Source organism: Centruroides vittatus, unplaced genomic scaffold (assembly GCF_030686945.1).
Source record: "Centruroides vittatus isolate TY-2023 unplaced genomic scaffold, ASM3068694v2 contig_347, whole genome shotgun sequence".
Taxonomy (NCBI): domain Eukaryota; kingdom Metazoa; phylum Arthropoda; class Arachnida; order Scorpiones; family Buthidae; genus Centruroides; species Centruroides vittatus.
The window spans coordinates 2,086,466-2,108,788 of NW_027122171.1; the positions used below are offsets into that span (position 1 = coordinate 2,086,466).

The 22,323-nt window shown below is 31.3% G+C and overlaps 1 protein-coding gene across 3 annotated transcripts in view; it reads left to right on the plus strand.

The window, feature by feature from the left end:
* The window catches only part of LOC136974308 (uncharacterized), a 290,946-nt gene that overhangs the window by 248,685 nt on the left and 19,938 nt on the right, over positions 1-22,323 (plus strand). For 2 of the 3 annotated variants that reach the window (XM_067269150.1, XM_067269149.1), the window contains exons 30-31: positions 11,861-11,965; positions 20,305-20,412. In XM_067269150.1, coding sequence (XP_067125251.1) covers positions 11,861-11,965; positions 20,305-20,412 — 213 coding nt within the window. Of the gene's footprint in view, positions 1-11,860; positions 11,966-20,304; positions 20,413-22,323 lie in introns of those variants that run through there. The other variant, XR_010880624.1, reaches the window with a different exon arrangement.

The following is a 22,323-nucleotide window of genomic DNA, read 5'->3' on the forward strand; positions in this document are numbered from 1 at the left end:
ACAATGTTATTTTTCCATGGAAGAATAACGTGCACGCCAGTTCTAAACTAGTTAGGAACTTGTGTAGGAGCAACTTAAATTAAGAAATGAAATAAGTTAGCTTTAAAGAGCTGAGAAGCAAAAAACAAAAAAGGTTGACAGGTCGTGACATACATTGTGTAAGATGGCGAATTAACTTTCGGTGAAAGTATGAAGCCTTTCGCTGTTAAAATAAAGTAAATTTATAAAAATATTTGCTAGTACTTTGTTTCATCATAATTTCACAATTTCTGCAAAATCCTGGACAAAATTAATTGTTAACCTGGATAATGCATCCAGGTTAACAGTTAATTTTGTCCAGGATTAAAAACCAGACTGTCTGGGTGAAAACCGGCCTGGTGGCAACACTACCCCACACCTCCAACTTTAATCACCAAAATTTAATAGCATCAATCCCCCTTATATGCAAACCTGCCTTTTGCACTTTTTGTCGAAAATTTCTGAAATTTTCGACAAAAAGTGTGGGAGTTATTAAGCTTCAAATAGGGTGAATAAAATCATGCTCCCCACATTCATACATACATAAAAAACCCCCTGCCCTTTTTTGCATTTCTTGATATTTCAGTGTTCTCTAAGTCCAAAAGTATAAAAATCTTGGGCGACATTTTTTGACCAATAGCCATACTTTCCTTCTGACTAGGTCACAAAAGTATCCAGACACTGATAAAATGGAACAGTTTTTTAAAATTTTAACTCATTTCTTGCATGAAATAGAAAAAAAAATGACACATGTAAAATCTTCAGACTTTTTTTACACTAGAAAAACTATTTACATGTGCAAAAAATATTGATCAAAAACAGAAGTACAATTTTATTTCAAACCCTGTCTAGATACTTTTGTGATGTGAAAATTTTCACATTACAAAAGTATCTAGACAGAGAAAATAATGATAGAAAGTGTCGGGTCATTTGCTTAAAACATGTTTACAACAATTTGCCACAAAAAATGAGTTAACATATTTGTTTCATACTTGAGTTGTTTTATTTTGTCATTATGAACAACGAAACAAACAAATTAACCATCGTTATTAAAAGACTCATTGTTAAGAAATAGCAAAATGGGAAATCTGTGCAAAACCTTGCAGAAGTTTTACATTTCAAAATCCACAATTCAAAAGACCATTACAAAATTCTTTACGACAAATAGTGTAGTTAATAAGGCTTGAACTGGACAAAAAATGTACCAATATCTGGCATGAAAAATCCAAACATAGGTTGGCAAACGCTTTCGATGCCCCTCTTGGGCTCTTCTTCAGGACAAATTTGCTGTAACTGGATTCTTACAATCAAATATTTTAAATTAGAGCATGCTTCACTTCTAGACGTTCAAATATGGAAGGCAATCTCATGCTGTTTCAAAAAAAAAAAATTATATAATTTTAACTAGTGGAGATATGATGTGTGCATCATATAATAAATTACGATTTGTCATCCAATAAATATTGCCAAGCTGTTGAGAGATTCATTTTTTCTTTAAAATTGATGCAGGTTAATTTGTGATCTACTTTGAATATTTCCATCACTTCCAAAGTTCTTAGGTGTTCCTGATGATGGGTGGTGTGGATAACTTGTGCCTTGTTAAAAATTGGGGTTATGTCTGGGTTTGTCACATATGTAGATAATGCTGCTGTACATTTGTTGTGGGTGATATCTGATTTATGTTCTTTTACCCTAGTGGCTAATGGACATTTGGTGGATCCTAAGTAAATCAATTGCCTCTGCCATCTATTAACAGAATGGTATATATTCCCAGAAGCCTGTTTGGGTTATGGGCATCTCTTCCGTTTCTCAATAAATTGTATATAGAAGGGTGTAGTAATTAATCACTATTGTAGTTGTATGTACATATATATACCGTATATCTTGGTGGATAAGACAATAGTTGAATCATAAAAAATGGCTCCCAAAATCTGGGGTTGTCTTATACGACAGATACAAAAAAAAATTAGATTGAAATTTATATAAATTAAAACCATTATAAAAAGACAGATAAACTGTAATTATTGAGTAACCGTAATTAATAAATATAAAGAGAGTAGGGTATGTACCCAAAATAGAATAGCCCATAGAATGTTTTTATGAATAGTCAGTCATTACCAGAATGCCCGAATCAGTGCGAATGTTTGCAACAATTGCAAAGATCGCAAACAATCGCAACAATCGCAAACTGCCAGATGCATAAAAATAAAATTTATTCAAAAATTTATAAATAGGACATAATTCCATATACACTATTCAGTGTTGTTATCCAGATGATGATCGTTGATGTAAACTAAATTCGTAGGCAGTTGATAGTTTGGGTGTCGTCTTATAGGACAGATATATGCTAAAACCATAAAACTTTGATGAAAATTTATACCTCGTCTTATCTGAAGGTCATCTTATCCGCCGAGATATACAGTATATATATATATATATATATAGGAGTTCTGTTGTTCATATCGGAATTGAAGATGTCGTCGTGCGGGTTAATTGTTTCGCGTTGCCATATCACCCTTTGCCAGGTGCCTGTAAGCGGAATTAGGATTGGTTGGCTCTTACCAAGTGGCGCAGCTGTAACCTGGATGGTGGGCAATATAAATGGAGACGCTCCATGTGTGGAGCCATCTTTTCCTTTTTGCTGACCGGATCGCAGATGGGACAGAAGGACGGTTGGACTTTGAGGAATTCATCTAGGAGTGCTTATGACCTCATGGTGTCCACAGATGAGTACTCTGTAATTTAGCATTGTCGTACCTATTGTATATATATATAATTTTTTTTCACGTAGATTAATTTTGTCCGAACTTGTCGGGTATACCCTTGTAATAAGACTTAATTCATCTAATTCATGTCGCAATTTGGAGCAATTGTAATTGTATAACTGTAGACTTGTGTATCAATAATCCTAAGTTCATAAAGAATATATAGATATTGTACTTTGTCGTGAGTTTAAGTTTGTAAGATCCTCAACACACTTGTCATTTTATACGTCGGGGACATTTCGTTGATCCTCGATACAGCAAGGGTTTCTTCTGTATGTAATTCTAATTCCTCTTTTCTTTGCAATCTCATTATATATTGTTTTTAGTTGTGGATTGTACGTTACTGGGATTCTATCTGTGTGTTCTTCTTTATCAACTCTTCCTGGTGCTTTTTCTTCATCTGTCATATTGTTTATATGAAGGCGTTTATTGCATAATTTGTTTATTATGGTGCCATAACCATGATCTTTAGCAACCTTTCTAATATACAATAATTCTTGTTGTGGAAGAGTGAGTGTAAGCCCTTTCTACTAAAGCACTGAATGCTGCTATTTTGTAAGAGTATGGGTTACAGGAATTGAAGGGTTTGTACGTTTTCTATAAACTCTAGTTTGTATTGTCCCTTTCTTAATTTCTATTTCTATATCCAAGAAGTGGATTTTTTCTTCACTGTGCTGCTCCAATTCCAAATATAGATCATAAGGGTTGTTGTTCATGGCTGTCTTAAATTGCCTTAGGTCTGGTAGTGTTTTCCAGAGGATTACAATATCATCAATATATCTTTCATATAGAATTATGTTTGGGAGAAAGGATGGTAGGGTTTTGGTTTCGACTGCCCTAATTACCATTTCACATAACTTGAACTGGACATCCTGAAATATTTACCTCAAGACAGAAACATGTCATTATTGGGAAAGTAAAAATCCATGAATAATTGCTCCTAAGCTTGCTGTTGAGGCTTCTGTTGAATGTAGTGTATATGTTATGGACAAAGTGATTAATACGGGCATTATGAATAATGCCCATATTAATCACTTTCACAATGCCCGGTCATTATGAATAATGACCAACAAAATCGGGCATTGTAATAAATTTCAATAATTTATCAAATTGACCGGTCATTATGAATACTGCTATCATCTAGTCGGGCAAAGTGATGATAATACATTGAGGAGTGATCATCCAAATTACATTAGCCAATCAGCACTTGCATCTGAGTAGTGCGTACATATTGCATTTAGCACCAAATTTGGCAGTGGTTGCGACTGTTTGTGCTGTCGACGGATTTTTCCCAGAGAGGAGCTGCCGGCTGGCCGCCAAATGTTTAACCTTTTAACAGTGGAACAGTCAGACCCGGCGCTACCAGTTAGTTGTGGAAGTAAATCGTGGGAAATTTTTTAAGAATTTTCCCACGCGTTTCTCTCGTTTCCGTTTAGGAAAAAAAAATTTTAAACAGTTACGTCTAGTAAAGAAAAAATTGTTCTTTATTGTCATATAATTATTATATATATGAATTTTTTTCGCGGTAATTTTTTGCTAAATTTTTTTTTCAAATTTATATTAAATTCTTTTTTGATTTTCTATCCGATACGATTTTTTCAAAAGTTTTTAATTTATTTTCAATTTTCTATAATTTTTTAAAGTTTTAGGCATTTAAGTCATGACGATTTTTTTCAACCTTCGAATCAAATTCAAGAAAATGTAATTGACAGTTAACGAATTTCATCCACAACAATAGATGACGTAAAAGTTGTTACGTTTACAACTACGACGCCTGGCGGCCTTTCCCCCCAGACTGAAATGTGGGTGAAGGTCGTCTCGTGTTCTACTTTCTGTAGAAGTGACGTAATCATTGTAAATAAAAGAAAATTTCAGTATATCGTTTATTTAAAATTTTAAAATTCGTTGTTCAAATTTACACCGAAATATTAAAGCGGATTAAAATATTAGCATTTTGTAAATAAACTTACTTGACATATAATAAATTTAAATAAATTAATCTTTAAGAAACAACAAAACAATAAAAAAATGTAGAAATATTTTTATATTCATCTTCACATTTATAACATATGTTATCGTCATTGACCGATATTTAATTTTAAAAACAATTTTCATCATTGGCATGCATCAGAAAAAAAATGCACAACTTCCCTAAAACACACTTCATTGAGAAGGTCCGCTTCACTCTGAAAAAGCCGACAGTTTTATGTCAGAAATCCAATGTGTGACCTACTTTCTCTAACATAGTAAAACAAAGTAAGTTACAGTACAACAATACACATAAACATAAATAAATTAGTAGCCCAATAATACATACTTTCATGTAAATCCATATGTTATATCCAAAAGTCAGTTCTCCCAAATTGTTGAAAAATAAATTATTTTCAACTTTTCTTTTTGTAAAGTAGCATATTCTGAAAAACAAGTTCTATATTCAGCGTAAAATTTCCACCTTTTATCCGTTAAAAACAACGCAAAATGTACGAATCCACGTAATAAAAAATTATCGCAGTGAACTTCGAAAAAACCAGAAACACAGATACACCAGACTGCACTGTACAAAATTTTGCCACGAACTGATTCATATTTTAATGCACCTGTGAATAATTTCATCACATGACGAAAAGTTTTTGAATAAAAGCTAAAAGTTTTTAAAAATTATTTCATAAAATCCGATGAATTTAATTAATACACAATAACTAAATCTGTTTAATAAAGATTAATAATTTTCCATTATAATTATGCAAATTAGATATAAAAAAGATCATCGCGCAAATTCTCCCGCGAACCATGGATGACTCTTACGTCATCTGGATTGAAGTTTCCTGCAAAATACTGAAAATTTTTATATAATTATTTTACTAATCCAGTCAAATTTAAATAATATAAAATGTCTAGATCTGTTTAATAAAGATTAGTAATGTACTATCATTAATATGCAAATTAGATATGACAAAGATCACTGTGGGAAAATTCCCGCCAAGATAAAAATAGCTTTCGGTCACGTGATCACCAAGAAATACGAAGAAATATGCCTTAAATTTAATGTTTGTGTACAAATTAATACATTTTAACTAATGTCATCGTTTAAAATTTAATGTTTCTGTAAAAATTAGTAAATTGTAACAAATTTCATCAAAGACGACAGAATAATTTTCAGCTTATAAAAACTCTACAATAAATGATTATTTCTTCGAAAGAAGTCGATATGCACGAATAAATAATAAATATGTAATAATGCTTTTATCCATTTTAAGTGGATATTGTAAAAATTAAGCTATTTAATTTGTTTGGCTTTTATAATTTAGTTTCCGAATATTTTACTGTGAAATTCCATTTAGTAAACAGAAACAAAGACAAGCTATTAATTATAAACAGGACAATAGAATAATTTTTACGTAAATTGAGTGAAAATACAGAAAAAAACGAATTATATCAAAGATGGGGACAAACAAGCTTACATCCCTCAGAACAGAGCTTATAATTTGTTGTCAATTTCAGCCTGTTCCTACTTTGACTGTTTTATGTTGGTAAAAACTTATTTTTTTAAAATAAAAGTACTTTGTTGTTAGTGAAGAAAGATAAAAGTATCGAAATATAATATTCAGAATTAAAAATATTGATGTATGTCCATATTAGAAATGTATATTTTTTTCCGATATTAGAAATAATATCACGAGAAAAACATTATATAAATGAAATACGGCCATAAACAATTTCTTTCTGTCAAATAAATTACGGATTAAACAGGCTTATCTAGAAAAATTCAATCGCGAATAACTGACTTTAAATATACAGAGGATACAGTATGCTTGTTATGTGATAGTATCTGCGTTTACAAATTAACAGAATTTTCCATTTTTTTTTACACATTATTATGCTATAATCTAGGAAACTATGTTTAATAATAAGACATACTACAGAAAGGGTAAGAAAGGAACGTCAGTCATTGTAACTAATGTATTATTGAAAGTTTCATTCATATAGATAATTAATTTTATCAAGATACATTTCTCCAAAAGAAAATTATCGATATTTATCGTAAATATAAGTAAATTTTATTATAATTTAGATAAAAACTCATTTTTTCCCCACGCATGGCTTCTTTCCCCTCCCTCTTACTCCTATACTTGGAACATTCCATTTCATAATTTGATGTAATAATAACGTTTAAAATGATTCTAAATAAAATATTGGCACTTAAAGTAGGTTAATATAGGCCTATATTGTCACGAGTCTCAGGTGTATTCATAAAAATGTAATAATCTATACAATAATACTTTCTCACATGCTCCATGTGTTAAAGTTTGCAGCTGTAATTGAAGGTAATATATAAAGAAACAAAATGTTTATATTATCAATAGTTATAAAAGATATCTTATTTTCACGTAGAAAAACAAAATAAGACAGAAGAAACAGACAATCACACGATATCTCTATCCAGGACATTCTATAATTGATTTCAAATTTCTAATGTCGACATACATGAATATTTTTGTGTGTGTGAATATTATATTTCGATACTTTTATGTTTCTTCACTAAGAACATCTTAAAACATTAACTTTTTACCAACAAAAAACAGTCGAAGTAGAAACAGGCTGAAAATAACAACGAATTATAAGCTCTGTTCTGGGGATGTAAGCTTGTTTCTCCCATCTTTGATATAATTCGATTTTTTTCTGTATTTACACTCAACTTACGTATAAATTATTGTATTGTGCTGTTTATACTTAATAACCTAACTTTGTTTCTGTTTACTAAATTGAATTTCACAGTAAAATACTCGGAAACTCTAAATTATAAAAGCCACACAGATTAAATGGCTTAATTTTTACAATATCAATTTAAAATGGATAAAAGCATTATTAAATAATTATTATTTATTCGTGTATATCGACTTCTTTCGAAGAAATACTCATTTATTGTACGGTTTATGTAAGCTGAAAAATTAAATTTTAAACATATTTCTTGGTGAACACGTGACCGAAAGCTATTTTTATCTTGGCGGGAGATTTCCTAGTGACCTATCTCATATCTAATTTGCATATTTGTAATAATATTTGTGATAATCTTTATTAAACAGATCTAGACATTTTATATTATTTAAATTTGACTGGATTAATTAAATAATTATATAAAATTGTCAGTGTTTAGTGGGAAAGCTTCAATCGCATTGACATCGTAAGTTTTTCCATGACGTATAGTTGGCGGGAGAATTTGCGCAGCGATCTTTTTTATATCTAATTTGCATAATTATAGTGGTAAATTATTAACCTTTATTAAACAGATTTAGTTATTGTGTATTAATTAAATTCATCGAATTTCATGAAATAATTTTTTAAAACTTTTAGCATTTATTCTAAAACTTTTCGTCATGTGATAAAATTTTTACAGGAGCATCACTATATTAATCAATTGGCGGGAAAATTTAATAGCGTGCGGTTTGGTGTTTCTGTGTTTCTCGTTTTTTCGAAGTTCACTGCGATAAATTTTTATTACGTGGATTCATAGATTTTGCGTTGTTTTTAACGGATAAAAGGTGGAAATTTTACTCTGAATATAGAACTTGTTTTTCAGAATATGCTACTTTACAGAAAGAAAAGTTGAAAATAATTTATTTTTTCGACAATTTGCGAGAACTGATCTTTGTTTGGATGTAAATGAAGGCATGTATTATAGGTTTACTAATTTATTTGTGCATATAATTATGTAGTTCTAGTTTCGAGACATTTATGGTTTTTAGTGTTTATAAGCGTGTTATTTAGACATGTCTACCAATTTAGTGCTAAAACGTAGAACTACGTCAAAGAAGAATACAAACTTTAATTAGCAAGTAGTCTCTTTATTAGCAAATTAATTTGTTGGTAGATTTTTTTACATTTAAAGTGTAATTACATGAAACTAAATGGATGTGAACATAGAAAGTAGAATATGGCAAGACTAATAGATAAAACTATTATTACATATTACTCGATCAGAAAAATTTATACTTGAAGAATTTTGTTTTGATAATTATTGCCTAGGGTTTATGTCGAAAATATTTTTCAGTTATATTTGTAATTACAGTTAATTCGAATAGTAATGGCGCTTAAATATTTATAGAATTAATTGAAGTTTTCGAATTTTGTTTTGAGGAAACTGAGGAAGGCAAGAGTATCTACAGTTGTATAATGAACTGAATTTAAGTAAATTAGGTGACTTTGTATGTTTCGATGTAGTTTTTTATAATATTACGATATACGAACTTTCGATTTTGTAAATTGTATTATACTAAAAAATAAAGTTTTTCGTTATTCTCCTACTTAATGATGTATTTATAATGTTTCTGAACTAAATAATACTTATTAAATTGAAATCCGAGCTTTACAAAGTACTATGAATATTAGAGAAGACCGTTTTACTATAAACTACTACGTTTTACTACAGCTTACTCCAATGTTGATTCTACGAAAAGTAGGTCAGACAAGGACCGTTAGACTAATGACGTAGGCTGTTTACTTTTTCCGGTTGCATCGGTGCACTCCCGATAGCGTCATTTACAGAAGTCACACCTACTTTTTTCTGACGCGAGCCAATTAGGAATATTAATTTTTTTAACCAATCAGATGACGGCGGGAGATTTAAATTCGATTTATGTCGATAGATGGCCGTCTAAAATTTCATATTTATTTTAATTTTCTTTCTTTTATTGTAATTTCTCGAGAACTAAAGGATATTCCAAAACAAAGTTGGAGAACCCAACTACTCGTGAAAATTCTACGACTTCACGAAATGGTCCAGGTATTTTATAAGAATTTTTTAACGTCTATTGACGTCCCTCACCACTGCCACTCGATCGCCTTGGACGTCTATTTACGTCCTTCACTGTTAAGAGGTTAACATCACTAGTTATTGATTCACGGTAGTTCTTGAACACACGTATCAATAACTAGTATGTGTCAATATCTAGTGATGTTAAACAATCGGCGGCTCCTCTCTGGGAGGAATCTGTCAGGGCACAAATAGTTGGGACCATAACGGTGCACACGGGTAATATTTTACCATTTAATTAATATAGTTAATAGTTTTAAAGTATTACATGTTTTTTTAAAAATACTTTAAAATAATTGACAAAAAAATAAATATTTTTAAATGAAATAAGTGGAGTTTTTTTTAAATCAAATTAAAATGTCACACAATTTAAAATTTGGTACTAAACGCAATATGCACTCTATGCAATACAATCGGCAACTCAGAGTGCTGATTGGCTAGAGTATATCAAATGATCACTCCTTAACGTGTTATCATTACTTTGCCCAACTAGATGATAGCAGTATTCATAATGACCGGTCAATTTGATAAATTAATCCAGGGCTTCCCAAACTGTGCGCTATCCTAGGGGAGTCACGAGACGATACCCACAGGTTGCCTGCACGTGACGTAATGAGTGAGTGCGCAGCACATGCATCTCATCACCCCGCTCTTCCATTTTCTTGTTCTTGCGTTCAGTCTTTTGTTTTTGTCGATTATAAGCATTGATAAATCAGTGTTTTGATTTCAAGTGTGTTGTATTTAATTTATGCATCATAAAATGGATAACTTTGTCACATTTTCTATTTATTTGAATAAAGACTCAGGAGAGAGTACAAAGAAGAATAGCCATTTCAAAACTTCAGCCCCAATTTGAGAAGTTATGCTTAGAAAAGCAAGCTCATCCTTCTCATTAATTGTATTGTTATGTTTTCTAATAAATAATAATTATTAAGATTCTATATTCTTTGGAGTTTTCTTTGAATAATAAAGTAATTTTAATGTCCGCTAGAGCTACACGTAAGTATCTTCTTTTAGAAGGCCGTCGCAAAAAATTACAGCCTGTAAAGGGAGTCACAGTATAAAAAAGATTGGGAACCCCTGAATTAATCAATATTTATCACACTGCATGCCCTTTTTGGTCATTATTCATAATGCCCAATTAATCACTTGGTCCATAACATATATACATCTGCAGAAACTGTCAGAAAAACTTTAAAAGCAAATAGCTATAAAGATTTTATGGCTATGAAAAAACCAGCAGTAAAGGTTGAAGTTTGCAAAAGAGTTTTATACAAAATCAGTAACATTTTGGAAATCAGTTTTGAGGTCAGATGATTCAAATTCAATGTGTTTGGTTGAAATGATTGCCTGAAAGTATGGAGAAAAGCTGGAGAATCTTTAAAAATGAAAAATCTGATCCCTACAGTGAAATTTGGAGATGGTTTAGTGCTATTTGGAGTTGTATGTCTGCAATTTGTTGATGAAATGATGAATCAATACATGTATAAATAGATTTTAAACAACAATGTTCAGAAATCAGTAAAAAAATTAAAGTCACTAAGATTAAGATATCAAGGGTTTGTTTTCCAGCATGACAGTGATCCAAAATACACTGAAAATCAGTCATTTTCTTGATGTGCATTGTATAAAAGTGCATCCTTGGCCTCCACAATTGCTCAACCTCAACCTGATTCAGCATTTATATGATCACATTGAACAAACAAGCAAAACAGAATCAATAACAAACAAAACTGATCTTAAAAACATCATCATCAGATTTTTGAATTTAATAGACAAAATTGTTATAAAAGTTTGGATGAATGCCTAGTTGTTATCAGAGCAAAAGGAGGCCCAATTCATTCTTAAATGTATAAAATATTTTGTTTTAGCATTTTTTATTTCTTCTGTCCAGATACGTTTGTGATGTGGAAATTTTTACAGTTTTAAATAAAAGTATATTTTTCTTTTTGATGAATGGTTTTGTATATGTAAATACTTTTCTCTAGTGTAAAAAAGTCTGAAGATTTTACACCTGTCATTATTTTTTTTCCTATTTCAAGTACAAAATAAGTGATAACTAGAAAAACACTTCCATTTTATAGGTATTTGGATACTTTTGTGACCTAATGTGTATAACAGCTGGGAAAGTAAAAATGAAAGAAACTGAATTTTCACATAACTTTTAATTACCAATATGCTATAAATTGTTTGTTTAGATTCAGTTTAATTTTTTTATATTTTAAATTATATTACTTTTAATTAACAATAATTTTAAAATTTTTAGGATATGGATCACCCATTGAGTCACTACTACATTGCTTCTTCTCATAATACATATCTTACTGGACATCAGTTGAAAGGAGAATCATCTGTGGAATTGTATAGTCAAGTTAGTTGCACACTTAAATTAAAATAAATTTTATTATTTAAAAAATATAGAAGTGAAGTAATTCCATAATGTTAAAATGTTATTGAATTAATTCACGAATGATGCTAAATGGATATTTTATAGTTATATCAATCCGTTATAAAATAATTGATTTAGAAAGTACAGTCAAACCTGTTTTTGTGCGGTCTTTTTCTGTGCGATTTTTATTTGTGTGATTTGTTTTCTGCAATTTTTTTTTATTTGTGCAATTTTTTTTGTGCGGTATATGAAAATTTCAGTCAAATTGGAACATAATTGACTTCTATAAAATTTTCTAAAACTCTATTGGATGTTTTCTATGACATCAGCAGGTTTTTTTCATTTTTTATTCAGTAAAATTTTTTTCTCATACGTTTTTTCGGACCCCTCTTATTTTAATAGCATAAAAATCATAAATATTATGTATTTGAACAGATGGGGTAAGTTAGCTCCCCTCCAGCTTTAGACTGCAGGTGTGAAATTTCATGCCTTGTTAAATGAAATAACACTTCCTGCAGCTATATTTATCAAATAAAATCATTTTTTAACAATTATTTTTAACTTTTTAATGTTAGATTCCTATTTAAGTGGAAATAATTAATTAATATAAAAAATAAAATTCTTAGAGGATTTTTTTTCCCCATTAGGGATTGCAGAAAAGGCCCAAGGAGTTAAAAAAGCAATTCCTAGTTATTTCCTATGGTTTTGAGTTATTTTCTACATGAGACTTTTTTTATGCGGTCCCTATTCACTGCATTAAAAAAAATATTTTTTTAATTGTGTTGGGAAAACTATTTTTTATAGCCACTCGTGAAGTTTCGGGATTTTTTTTATGCGGTCCTATCCACCACAAAAACAGGTTTAACTGTATATTAAAAAAATTTCCAAATTAATTAATTAATTTGGAAGTTTTTTGAATCAAGTATTGATGGTGAAAATTATTTTTAATTTCAAATTAATTAATTAATTAATTTGAAAATTAAAACCTTTTTTACCATTTTCATATCATAGATTTGGAAAATACTTTATAGGATATCTTTTCCTTCTAATACACTGCTTTTCAAAATATAGAGATTATATTGTTATGAGAACTACATAGCACATCACACATACTGTAAGCAAGGGTTGCACTGCATAGTGCCAAGATCACCACTTGTATAAGGTTGCTGACTTTTAGGGGCAATAAGTTAATTGTGCATCAGGAAAACCTAGGGGTGAATTGTATGTGGGTGATGGTGACAGGAGACAAAGATGACAAGTGTCTTGCACAAAACTGTTTATTTTAACAACTAGTTAACTTACATAATACTAGAAAAACAAGGAACGTCGGACAAGGGGTGAGACTTGTGGTGGCCCCGGGCTTCCTGGGTGAAAAGTCCGCAGAGTTTGAGGTGGGATGCTGGAACATGGGTGATGGGTTGACGTTCTGGTGCACACACTTCTCAGCAAGCAGAGGATCTGTTGTCTTCGGAGGAGACTTGGATGGATGTGATGAACTGGTGGACGGAGGTCCTGTGATTTTTCAGCAACACTTGTCCAGAGGAGAACTGCCCTTTGACTTTGAGATTCAGGGGTTTTTATAAGATTTTCCCTCGAATCTCACCCTTTTGATTGGTCCTAGTTCCCCTCTCCCACACCCCGATTGGTCACTCTTTTGTTTCTATCCGAAAACCGAGACCGATCTGGTTCGGGAAACATCAGAGCGCCGTTGACAGAGCTTTTTGAAGTCTGCACTCGTATTTTACACCATTATGGCCCTTTTCTCTGATATTTTTGACCCCAAACGGTCTGCCAAATGTTCCCGTGGCCATTTACCCTCTTTTGTTTCTCGATTTCGACACTTGTTCATGAGCATCTTGACACAACGCCTTCTCTTTTGGTTGACATCCTTCTCCGTCGTTTATCGCTAATCACATTTGTCTTAAAACACGTGTTATTTTCTTTTTGTCTGGTCTATATCACCTATACAATTTCTTGTTCTGGTTCAACCTCCGAAATTTCTGACTTTGGAACTTCATAATCATTCGTAATTTCGACATGCTTTTATAACCCTCACACTTGGCTATATTTTTATTAAAGTGGTGATAAAATGGTGTCAAAAAGGAAAACAAAAGGCTAGAATTACAAGGGAGAATTTCAAAGTTTGAAGGAATTTTAGCCAATTGGGATCAGGTTAAGTGTTGATAATGACCTCTCCGGTGCCTCAAAAGGTTTCAAAATGTCACCAGGAGACAAGAAAAGACCAATAAGAATGTGGAATAGAAGAGAGAAATCCTTTAAAAACTCATTTGAAAAAACTGGTATAGCATTATTGGCATAAAACCCTACAGCCTTTTTAGTCAGATTATGCTTTTGTAATGTTTCAGCAATGAAAGCACAAACAATGTCTTCTGTTTCTTCAGGAAGAAATTGAAACTTCAAGATTTTAATAGTAATGCCTATAACAGGTGAGAAATACCTTACAGACAGAGGGAACAGTTTTAAGTCTTTGTGATTGGATGCAACAGTAAGCACTATCAAACAGTTGGCATATTTTATTTGTTCATTCACTTGTTCCAGGACTAAAAAGCACAACACATCGTTTACATTTGCCTCATATTTTGTTTTTGTTGTACATGTAAATTTCACATCAAAAAGTTTTTGTATCAATCTGGATATGCAATCGATTGACCAATAGTTGTGATTATGAAAGACAGTGTGATATGCTAATGTATCTTCAGCTTCTGCTAACTTTCCTTCTTTCTTATCAAATTCAAATCCGGTAAAAGAAATTTGATTGAATTCAATGTCACTGATGTGCTGACAGCATGTCAATGATGATCAGTCTCCAAATGCCTAGTTATGTCTGTTCACCCATTGTGCACTATGTTGAAGTTTGACTCACACTTCTCACACACTACCCCACTGTCAGATCATCTTTTTTTTATAAACAAAAATTTGACTTGTAATGTAGTAGTGAACTTCAGTCTCTCTTTAGCATTGTTTAATTGTATTAAGTCATGTAGATTAAATTAAGAGAAACATGCCAAAGTTAGAAAAATAAGTCTATTATAAATATAAGGTAGTCAGTTTGGAAAATGAGTTTGTTTATGTCAGTAAACAAATTCACAAATGAAACTGGGACTTAAATAATAGTTATTGTGTTAACAATTTACTTTTTAGATGCTATAACAATAATAATTAATTTGACAGAATTACATATATAGACTTGTATAAAATACAGTGATACCTCGGTTTTCGTTGACTTTGGTTACCATTGGTTTCGGTTTTCATCAATTTTTTTCACAAAAAATTTGTCTCGGTTTTCATCGGTTACCTTGGATTTTGTCAGCGTGCTCACATGACCTCACTGCTAATTTTGTGAAACCATGCGTTTTCCTGCCCAGTGTGGCATTGTTTCTCAATGTGTGAGCATTATCCTACGTGTCTAGCCAAACAATGGGCATATTCAAAATCTCAGCATGCAGCTAGCACCTCTGTTCAAAATCTCAGATGACTTTCAGTTGCTGCCAGTGTGCTTCCAGAAAACTGCAAGTGTCTTTTTGGTGCTCAATACACCAGCAAATAAGATGGTAGCTTCCACAAGGCTAGTAAGAGCTCTATTTTGCATTGACAATTTTGAATTTACTTTATTTATTGATGAATAAACCCTGAATAAATTAATATTCGGTTAGTACACTAATAGAATATTTTAATATACGAGTATATTTACGTAAGACATCACATAATTTTTTTTAGTTATTAAAGTGTAATCTTAGGATTGATTGAATTATTTAAAACTCCTATATGAAAATTTTTTTAAAAACCTTTATTTCTATTCCTTTTTTCAAAATTTTTATTTTTCATTAAGCTGTTTTCATTAAATAAGTTCAAAAATAAATTTAACATAACGTGGAAGTCCACATCATTTGCCATTTTTATTGTTTTTCTCTCCCAAAATTCCCAGCAGTCAGTGTTTGTGTTCTCTATAAAATGCCATCAGTTGTGTCACTTCAGCAGCATCTTGCTGGATTGATGCTGAAATTTTGAATATGCCCAATTCCAATGGTGCTTGCCTTTCCTTTTAACACCATTTTGGGAAATTTTATGTTGAATGTTCATTTATTCTTTACATTAGTCGTTTATATTCATTTTATATTAATTTCTTATTGGTTTTATTATTAAACACTATATTTATTCTCTGTAAAATGTGTTTTTGTATGTATTTTGGAGTGTCTAGAATGCATTAATTGGATTTACATTGATTCATATGGAAATAATTGCCTCAGTTTTTGTTGGTTTTGGATTTTGCCGATTGTTTTCAGACAGATTATCAAAAAAAAAAAAAAAACTGAGGTATCACTGTATTATAATTATTATCTGATAATATATTATTCAGCAGAGCTAGGTGGAACTCCCTTAGAGATAAATTTGATGTTTGTGAACTGGTTCCCAGACTGATTGGTCCTGAACTGGAATTGATTTAAATTGGTTATGGTTCCTCCAAAACCATAACCAATTTAAATCAATTTTTTCATGCAAATAATATCCATCTCAGTCTAAGTCATAATGCAAACAGCATGTTAAAATTCAATCTCTGATCATAGTTATACAAGAATTAAGATATAATATATTAATATAATATTACAATACACAGGGTGGTGCATAAGTAATGCCCTTTTTAATTTCTATTAGTTTCTACTGCAAAAATTTATATGTTTTAATTTCATATGAAATTATTTTAGATATATCTTATAATGTATCTTTTCTTTATTATTTAAATTTTCTTTTATTTTTTTTATTAAATCAAAATTTTGAGGAGAGATGGATAGGATGATGTAGACCTATTGAGTGGCCATCACAATTACCAGACCTAACACCACCAGACTTTTTTTGTGGGGTGTATTGAAGGATCAGGTTTACAGCCTCAAATCAAAAACAATTCTCGAATTAAAATAAGTAATTGCAGAGAAATTTTCTGCAATTACCATGGAAATGTGTCAAAAAGTTTGTAGAAGTGTTGCTAATAGAGTTCAGTATTGTATTGAATATGAAGGGGAACATTTTGAGCATGTCCATTAATATTAAATCATTGTATTTTTGTTGTTGTATATTTTGTTCTTGTATTTATGTAATTTTTGTTCAATAAAATTTAAAATTTTTTAAAATTTCAAAAGGGCATTACTTATGCCTCACCCTGTATATTAAAGCATTAAGATGTTTTTATAAGATCAACTTTAGATTAAAGTTAGGGAGATTAAATTGATATATGTTGGAATTATAGAGTGGTCAATTAATCATATGATATACAAAGTACAAATGGTACAGTAAAAGCTTGGGTGAAATAAAATGCATTAAAAGAATTAAGATTGAAAAATGGAGGACTGAAAAAAGCAGACTGTGTTTAGTAAAACAGTTAGAAATGGATATAATAAACAAGAAAGATATAGATACTCCACCATATGTGTACATGTATAAAAGTCAATAAAGATTTGGACAGAGGAGACCAGGATTTAATCTTATGCTAGTTGTTTTTCTTCCCATCTTTTTTCATCTACTTTTTAAAATTCTTCTGTGCAAATCCTTGCTGCTTGACTGTAAGCTATCACAGACATGTGGTGTTAAAAAAAACAAAAACAAAATGGTGTTATATTTTTTTTTGTAATAATTTGTCCATGGTAGGGAAACCACCCTTACCTTTTATTAAGGGGTACTTAAGGTGTTCCCCTTGGTTTCTAGCTATTCTTTTGTGTGTGATTCACCAGGGGAAAGTAAAGAGAACAAGCCAGGACTGCAAAAGTGAAGTGTATGAAGGGAGTAGAAATTTATTTTTTCCATCCATTTTCATCCAAGTTTTGGAAGGACACTTAAGAATGAACTATTGAAGGATTGTGCTATTATTTGGATACATTGAGGTGAAGTAGTTAGTTTGGTGCTAAAAGGAAATACGGGAAAATTTTGTATTTTTATTACTTCACACATTTAATATTGTAATTTTTGTTCTTTTGTACAAATTAAATTGGTTTCCTGTTAGTCTTGTACCATCAGAAAATACAGATTAAAACTAACAGTATATGTATATTCTGATCTGTAAATCCATTTTGCAAAAAAATGAAAGCCCATCTACAGCTATCATCTAGGGTTTTATTACACTTGCCAAATCCTACATTTTTTAAAGCCCAATGCTGTCCAAAAAGCACATTTCCATTTCCATTTTCCACATCTCATGTAAAATTAACACTATAATATAAAAATTTAAAAAAATACATGTATTTTTTTAAATTTTTATATTATAGTGTTAATTTTACATGAGATGTGGAAAATGGAAATGGAAATGTGCTTTTTGGACAGCATTGGGCTTTAAAAAATGTAGGATTTGGCAAGTGTAATAAAACCCTAGATGATAGCTGTAGATGGGCTTTCATTAGATATGTATAATAGAATTATACATATCTAAGCAGTAATTTGCAGAGTAAAGGCAATATCTGTATCATTATGCTAATTGCTATATGCTATATCACAGGTGTGGCCAAACTTTTATCCCTTAGGGGCTACTTTTTCAGCAAAATACAGTCAAACCTGTTTTTATGCGGTCTTTTTTTGTGCGATTTTTTTAATGCGGTTTTTTATTTGTGCGTTTTTTGTGCGATTTTTTTTATTTGTGCAGTATAGTTGGCGACTAGCCTCGTGTGATTTGTCATGTCTCACGTTGACTTTTTATAGCTAATATTATAGCATAAATAAACTTATCATAGTAAATATTATTGCATGAATATGCGAAAAATGAAATAATTTATTTTTTAAGTCAACAAAACACCACCTGGACAAAAATATGTAAAACAGACGATAGACGAGACGATGCAGTCAAGTGCTGACATCTGTTTGTCAATAAATTCTATTTTCGTACGGTTTTGAGTTATTTTCTAATGTGAGACTTTTTTTATGTGTCCCTATCCACTGCATAAAAACAGGTTTGACTATATAGTCTGTGGGCAACTATGAATATGGGCAAACAATTTTAGGATTTTTCAAATTTTTCATTAGATATTTTAATAAATAATTAACAAGAATTTCAATTAAAAAAGTATAATGGCAAATAAAGAAAACAAATAATTATATATTTTTATTTTATGAAGCACAATAATAATTATTAAATTTAAAAAATTACAATGTAAAGAAATAAATACACAAAAAAAATTTTAGCATATAAAGAAAAAAATGTTAATTATATTTTTTTTTTATTTTTTGAGATTTAATACTTATTAACTTAAAAAAATACACTGTGAATAAGCAAATGAATAAAAATGTTTAATTGGACGAAATCTGACATTGCATAATAGCAGAAAGTTTTTCAAAATTTGGCTAAAACAATAATTAATAAGCTAACATACCTGCTTCTGTTCGCTGTATGAATAAATAAAAAAAAAACTAAAATTGAAAGTAAATACAAGTGCACAAACAAGGAGTAACATGTGGATTGAAGCCAGGGCTGTCACGTTACTGTCTGCAACATGATTTTGTGCCATTTTATGCAATTTCCATTTACCGTATTTCACGGACTATAGGATGCACTTTTTTCTTCAAAAAATTGCCTCCAAAATTCAGGTGCGTCTTATAGTCCATAGCGTCTTATAGTCCGTAAAATACGGTATATGCGCATGCGTTGCGACTACAATTAATTTAAAAGTTAACATTCATTTGCATTGTTCATCGGGATAAATACAAACAGTATGGGTATGTTGCACAGACAGTCTATTATTGTAAGAATAAATTATCGAATTAAGATTTTTAAACATGAACAGTTTGTTTTCACTTAAATTAATGTTTAGCTTTGTGGGCTACTTTCAAAACCTTTGCGGTCGACTGATCGACCGCGGTCTACATGTTGGCCATCGCTGCTATGTTAAATTAACTATTGTATTTTAGAAATAAGTAAATTATTGCATTTTCAACATATTAGAATATTTATTGTCTGAATGATTGAAATGTATATTATTTCTTTAAAAATATTTTAAAAATTAATAATTTATATAATAATAATAAAATATATAAGACACTGCTATGGGTAATTTTGTTTTGGAAGTCATTTTCAAAAAATTAATTTAAAATAGATAAATTTAAATTGCAATTAATTTGGATTAGAATAATTAATTAAAAGTTGTAATTAAGACTATTGTAATATTAATGTTAAAAAACTTAAGTTGAACAGGGATGTTGAGATATTTTAAGGTTTAAATTATCTTGAACTCCAATAAAACAAATTATGAATTAATTATATATTTTATATACATGGTTTTGTTGATTATGTTCTAATTAAATATTATATATACAATTTTTTTCAGGTATTGCTAACAGGTTGTAGATGTGTAGAATTAGACTGTTGGGATGGTGACGATGGATGGCCAGTAATTTACCATGGACATACATTAACTACAAAAATATCTTTTAGGGTAAATAAATATAAATTTATATAATAAATATGTGTGTGTATACATATATATAAGTTATCCAAAAATGCATTATGAATAATTGTTTTCATAATTAATAATTTACATTATAAAATTTTCCAAATTATTTTATACACTGCAGACCATTAAAATTGCAACACCAGGAAGGAATGATCGTATGAACATCAAAATTGTATGAAAGAAGAAGAAGTTGAGATATGCAAATGATTCGTATTTCAGCACCTTTAGACAATGCAGGAGGGACAAATGAGATCTGAAGCACTGCATAAAAGAAAAGTTGTGCAGTGGATTTCTCATTAAGAAATCGCTTTGTAAAATCAGGGTTTCATCAGAATATCATGTTATGTTTCAAATAAGAAGAAATGCTTACCAGCAAGTGTTGGAATTTGATAGAGGCAGGATCGTTGCCTATTGAGAGTGTGGATTATCATTCCATGATATTGCCACTCGCACTGGTCGAAATCTAACTACTGTCATGCGAATATGGAATCGATGGGTTGCTGAGGGTCATACTGAATGGCATGCAGGATCTCAATGCCCTCCCATGACTAACGCCCAAGAGGACAGACATATTGTGAGGTTGGCCATGCAAAACTGTACAACCCCATCACGGACCATTAGTCAGGAAATGGGCTTGTTTGCAGCACGTGCAGTATCCACTCATATGGTGTGACAATGTTTGCAGCAGGATGGACTGTCAGCACGGCAACCGTTACTTTGGCTTCTCTTGACAATGCAGCATAGAGAGAGACGGCAACTCTGGTGCACCCAATGACAAAGCTGGATACAGGAGTGGCACAATGTTGTCTTTTCAGATGAGTCCCGGTTCTGCATGCAGCATTCTGATGGCCATATACATGTCTGGAGGCTACGAGGAGATCGCTCGTTGCCTGCTTGCATTCGATATCAGCATAGGGGCCCTGCATCTGGTGTGATGGTATGGGCAGCCATTGGGTACAGAACACACACATCTCTAGTTCGGATCAACAGTAATTTGAATGGAGGTCGGTACATTTCTGACATCTTACGTCCAGTGGTTGTGCCCTATCTTCGAGGCCTGCGAAATGCCATCTTCCAACAAGATAATGCAAGACCACATGTTGCATGTCATGTTCTGACCTTCCTCGATACAGAGGGTATTCAATTGTTGCCATGGCCTGCACGGTCTCCAGATATCTCACAAATTGAAAACATCTGGTCATGGGTTGCTGAGAGACTGGCCCGCTACCCCTCTCCAGCTAATACGGTTGATGAAGTGTGGCATAGACTTGAAGCAACATGGAATGAGTTGCCCGTTTCTGTCATCCAAGCCCAGTTTGAGTCCATGCCTAACCGGATAAGGGTTGTTTTAGCTGCCAGGGGTGGAAACTGTTTCTATTAATTTCGCACCCCTGTAAACCCCCAAACTGCTTGCAAATTTAATCATTTTGTCTTCATGCCATACTGTTTACGTACAATACTGTTTTTTTTATTTGCTTTCCTTCTTGGTGTTGCAATTTTAATGGCCAGCAGTGTATATATAATATTTTTATAATAGTTTTTTAGTATATTGTAAAAGCATCAATTAATTTTTTTGACATAACAAATATTTATACAGTAAAATGTCTCTTAATAGTTACTTCTCTAAAGTAAACACTCTTCCATAATGGACAATTTTCATAGTCTAGTGTAAAAAAGTATGTAACTTTATTACAATTGATTTCTCTTAAATAGAAAATTTTCATTATGATTACTGACACATTAATTGCACTATGGTTGATCTGTAAACCTCTCTTAATAGATATAGTAGATTCTCATCAAGTCAATTTCCTTGTTGGACTGCAGTTTCCAAACTTCAGATCTATACATTTCCACTGTTGTCCATCTGTCTTTCATTAATCTTGAGAATGGAGT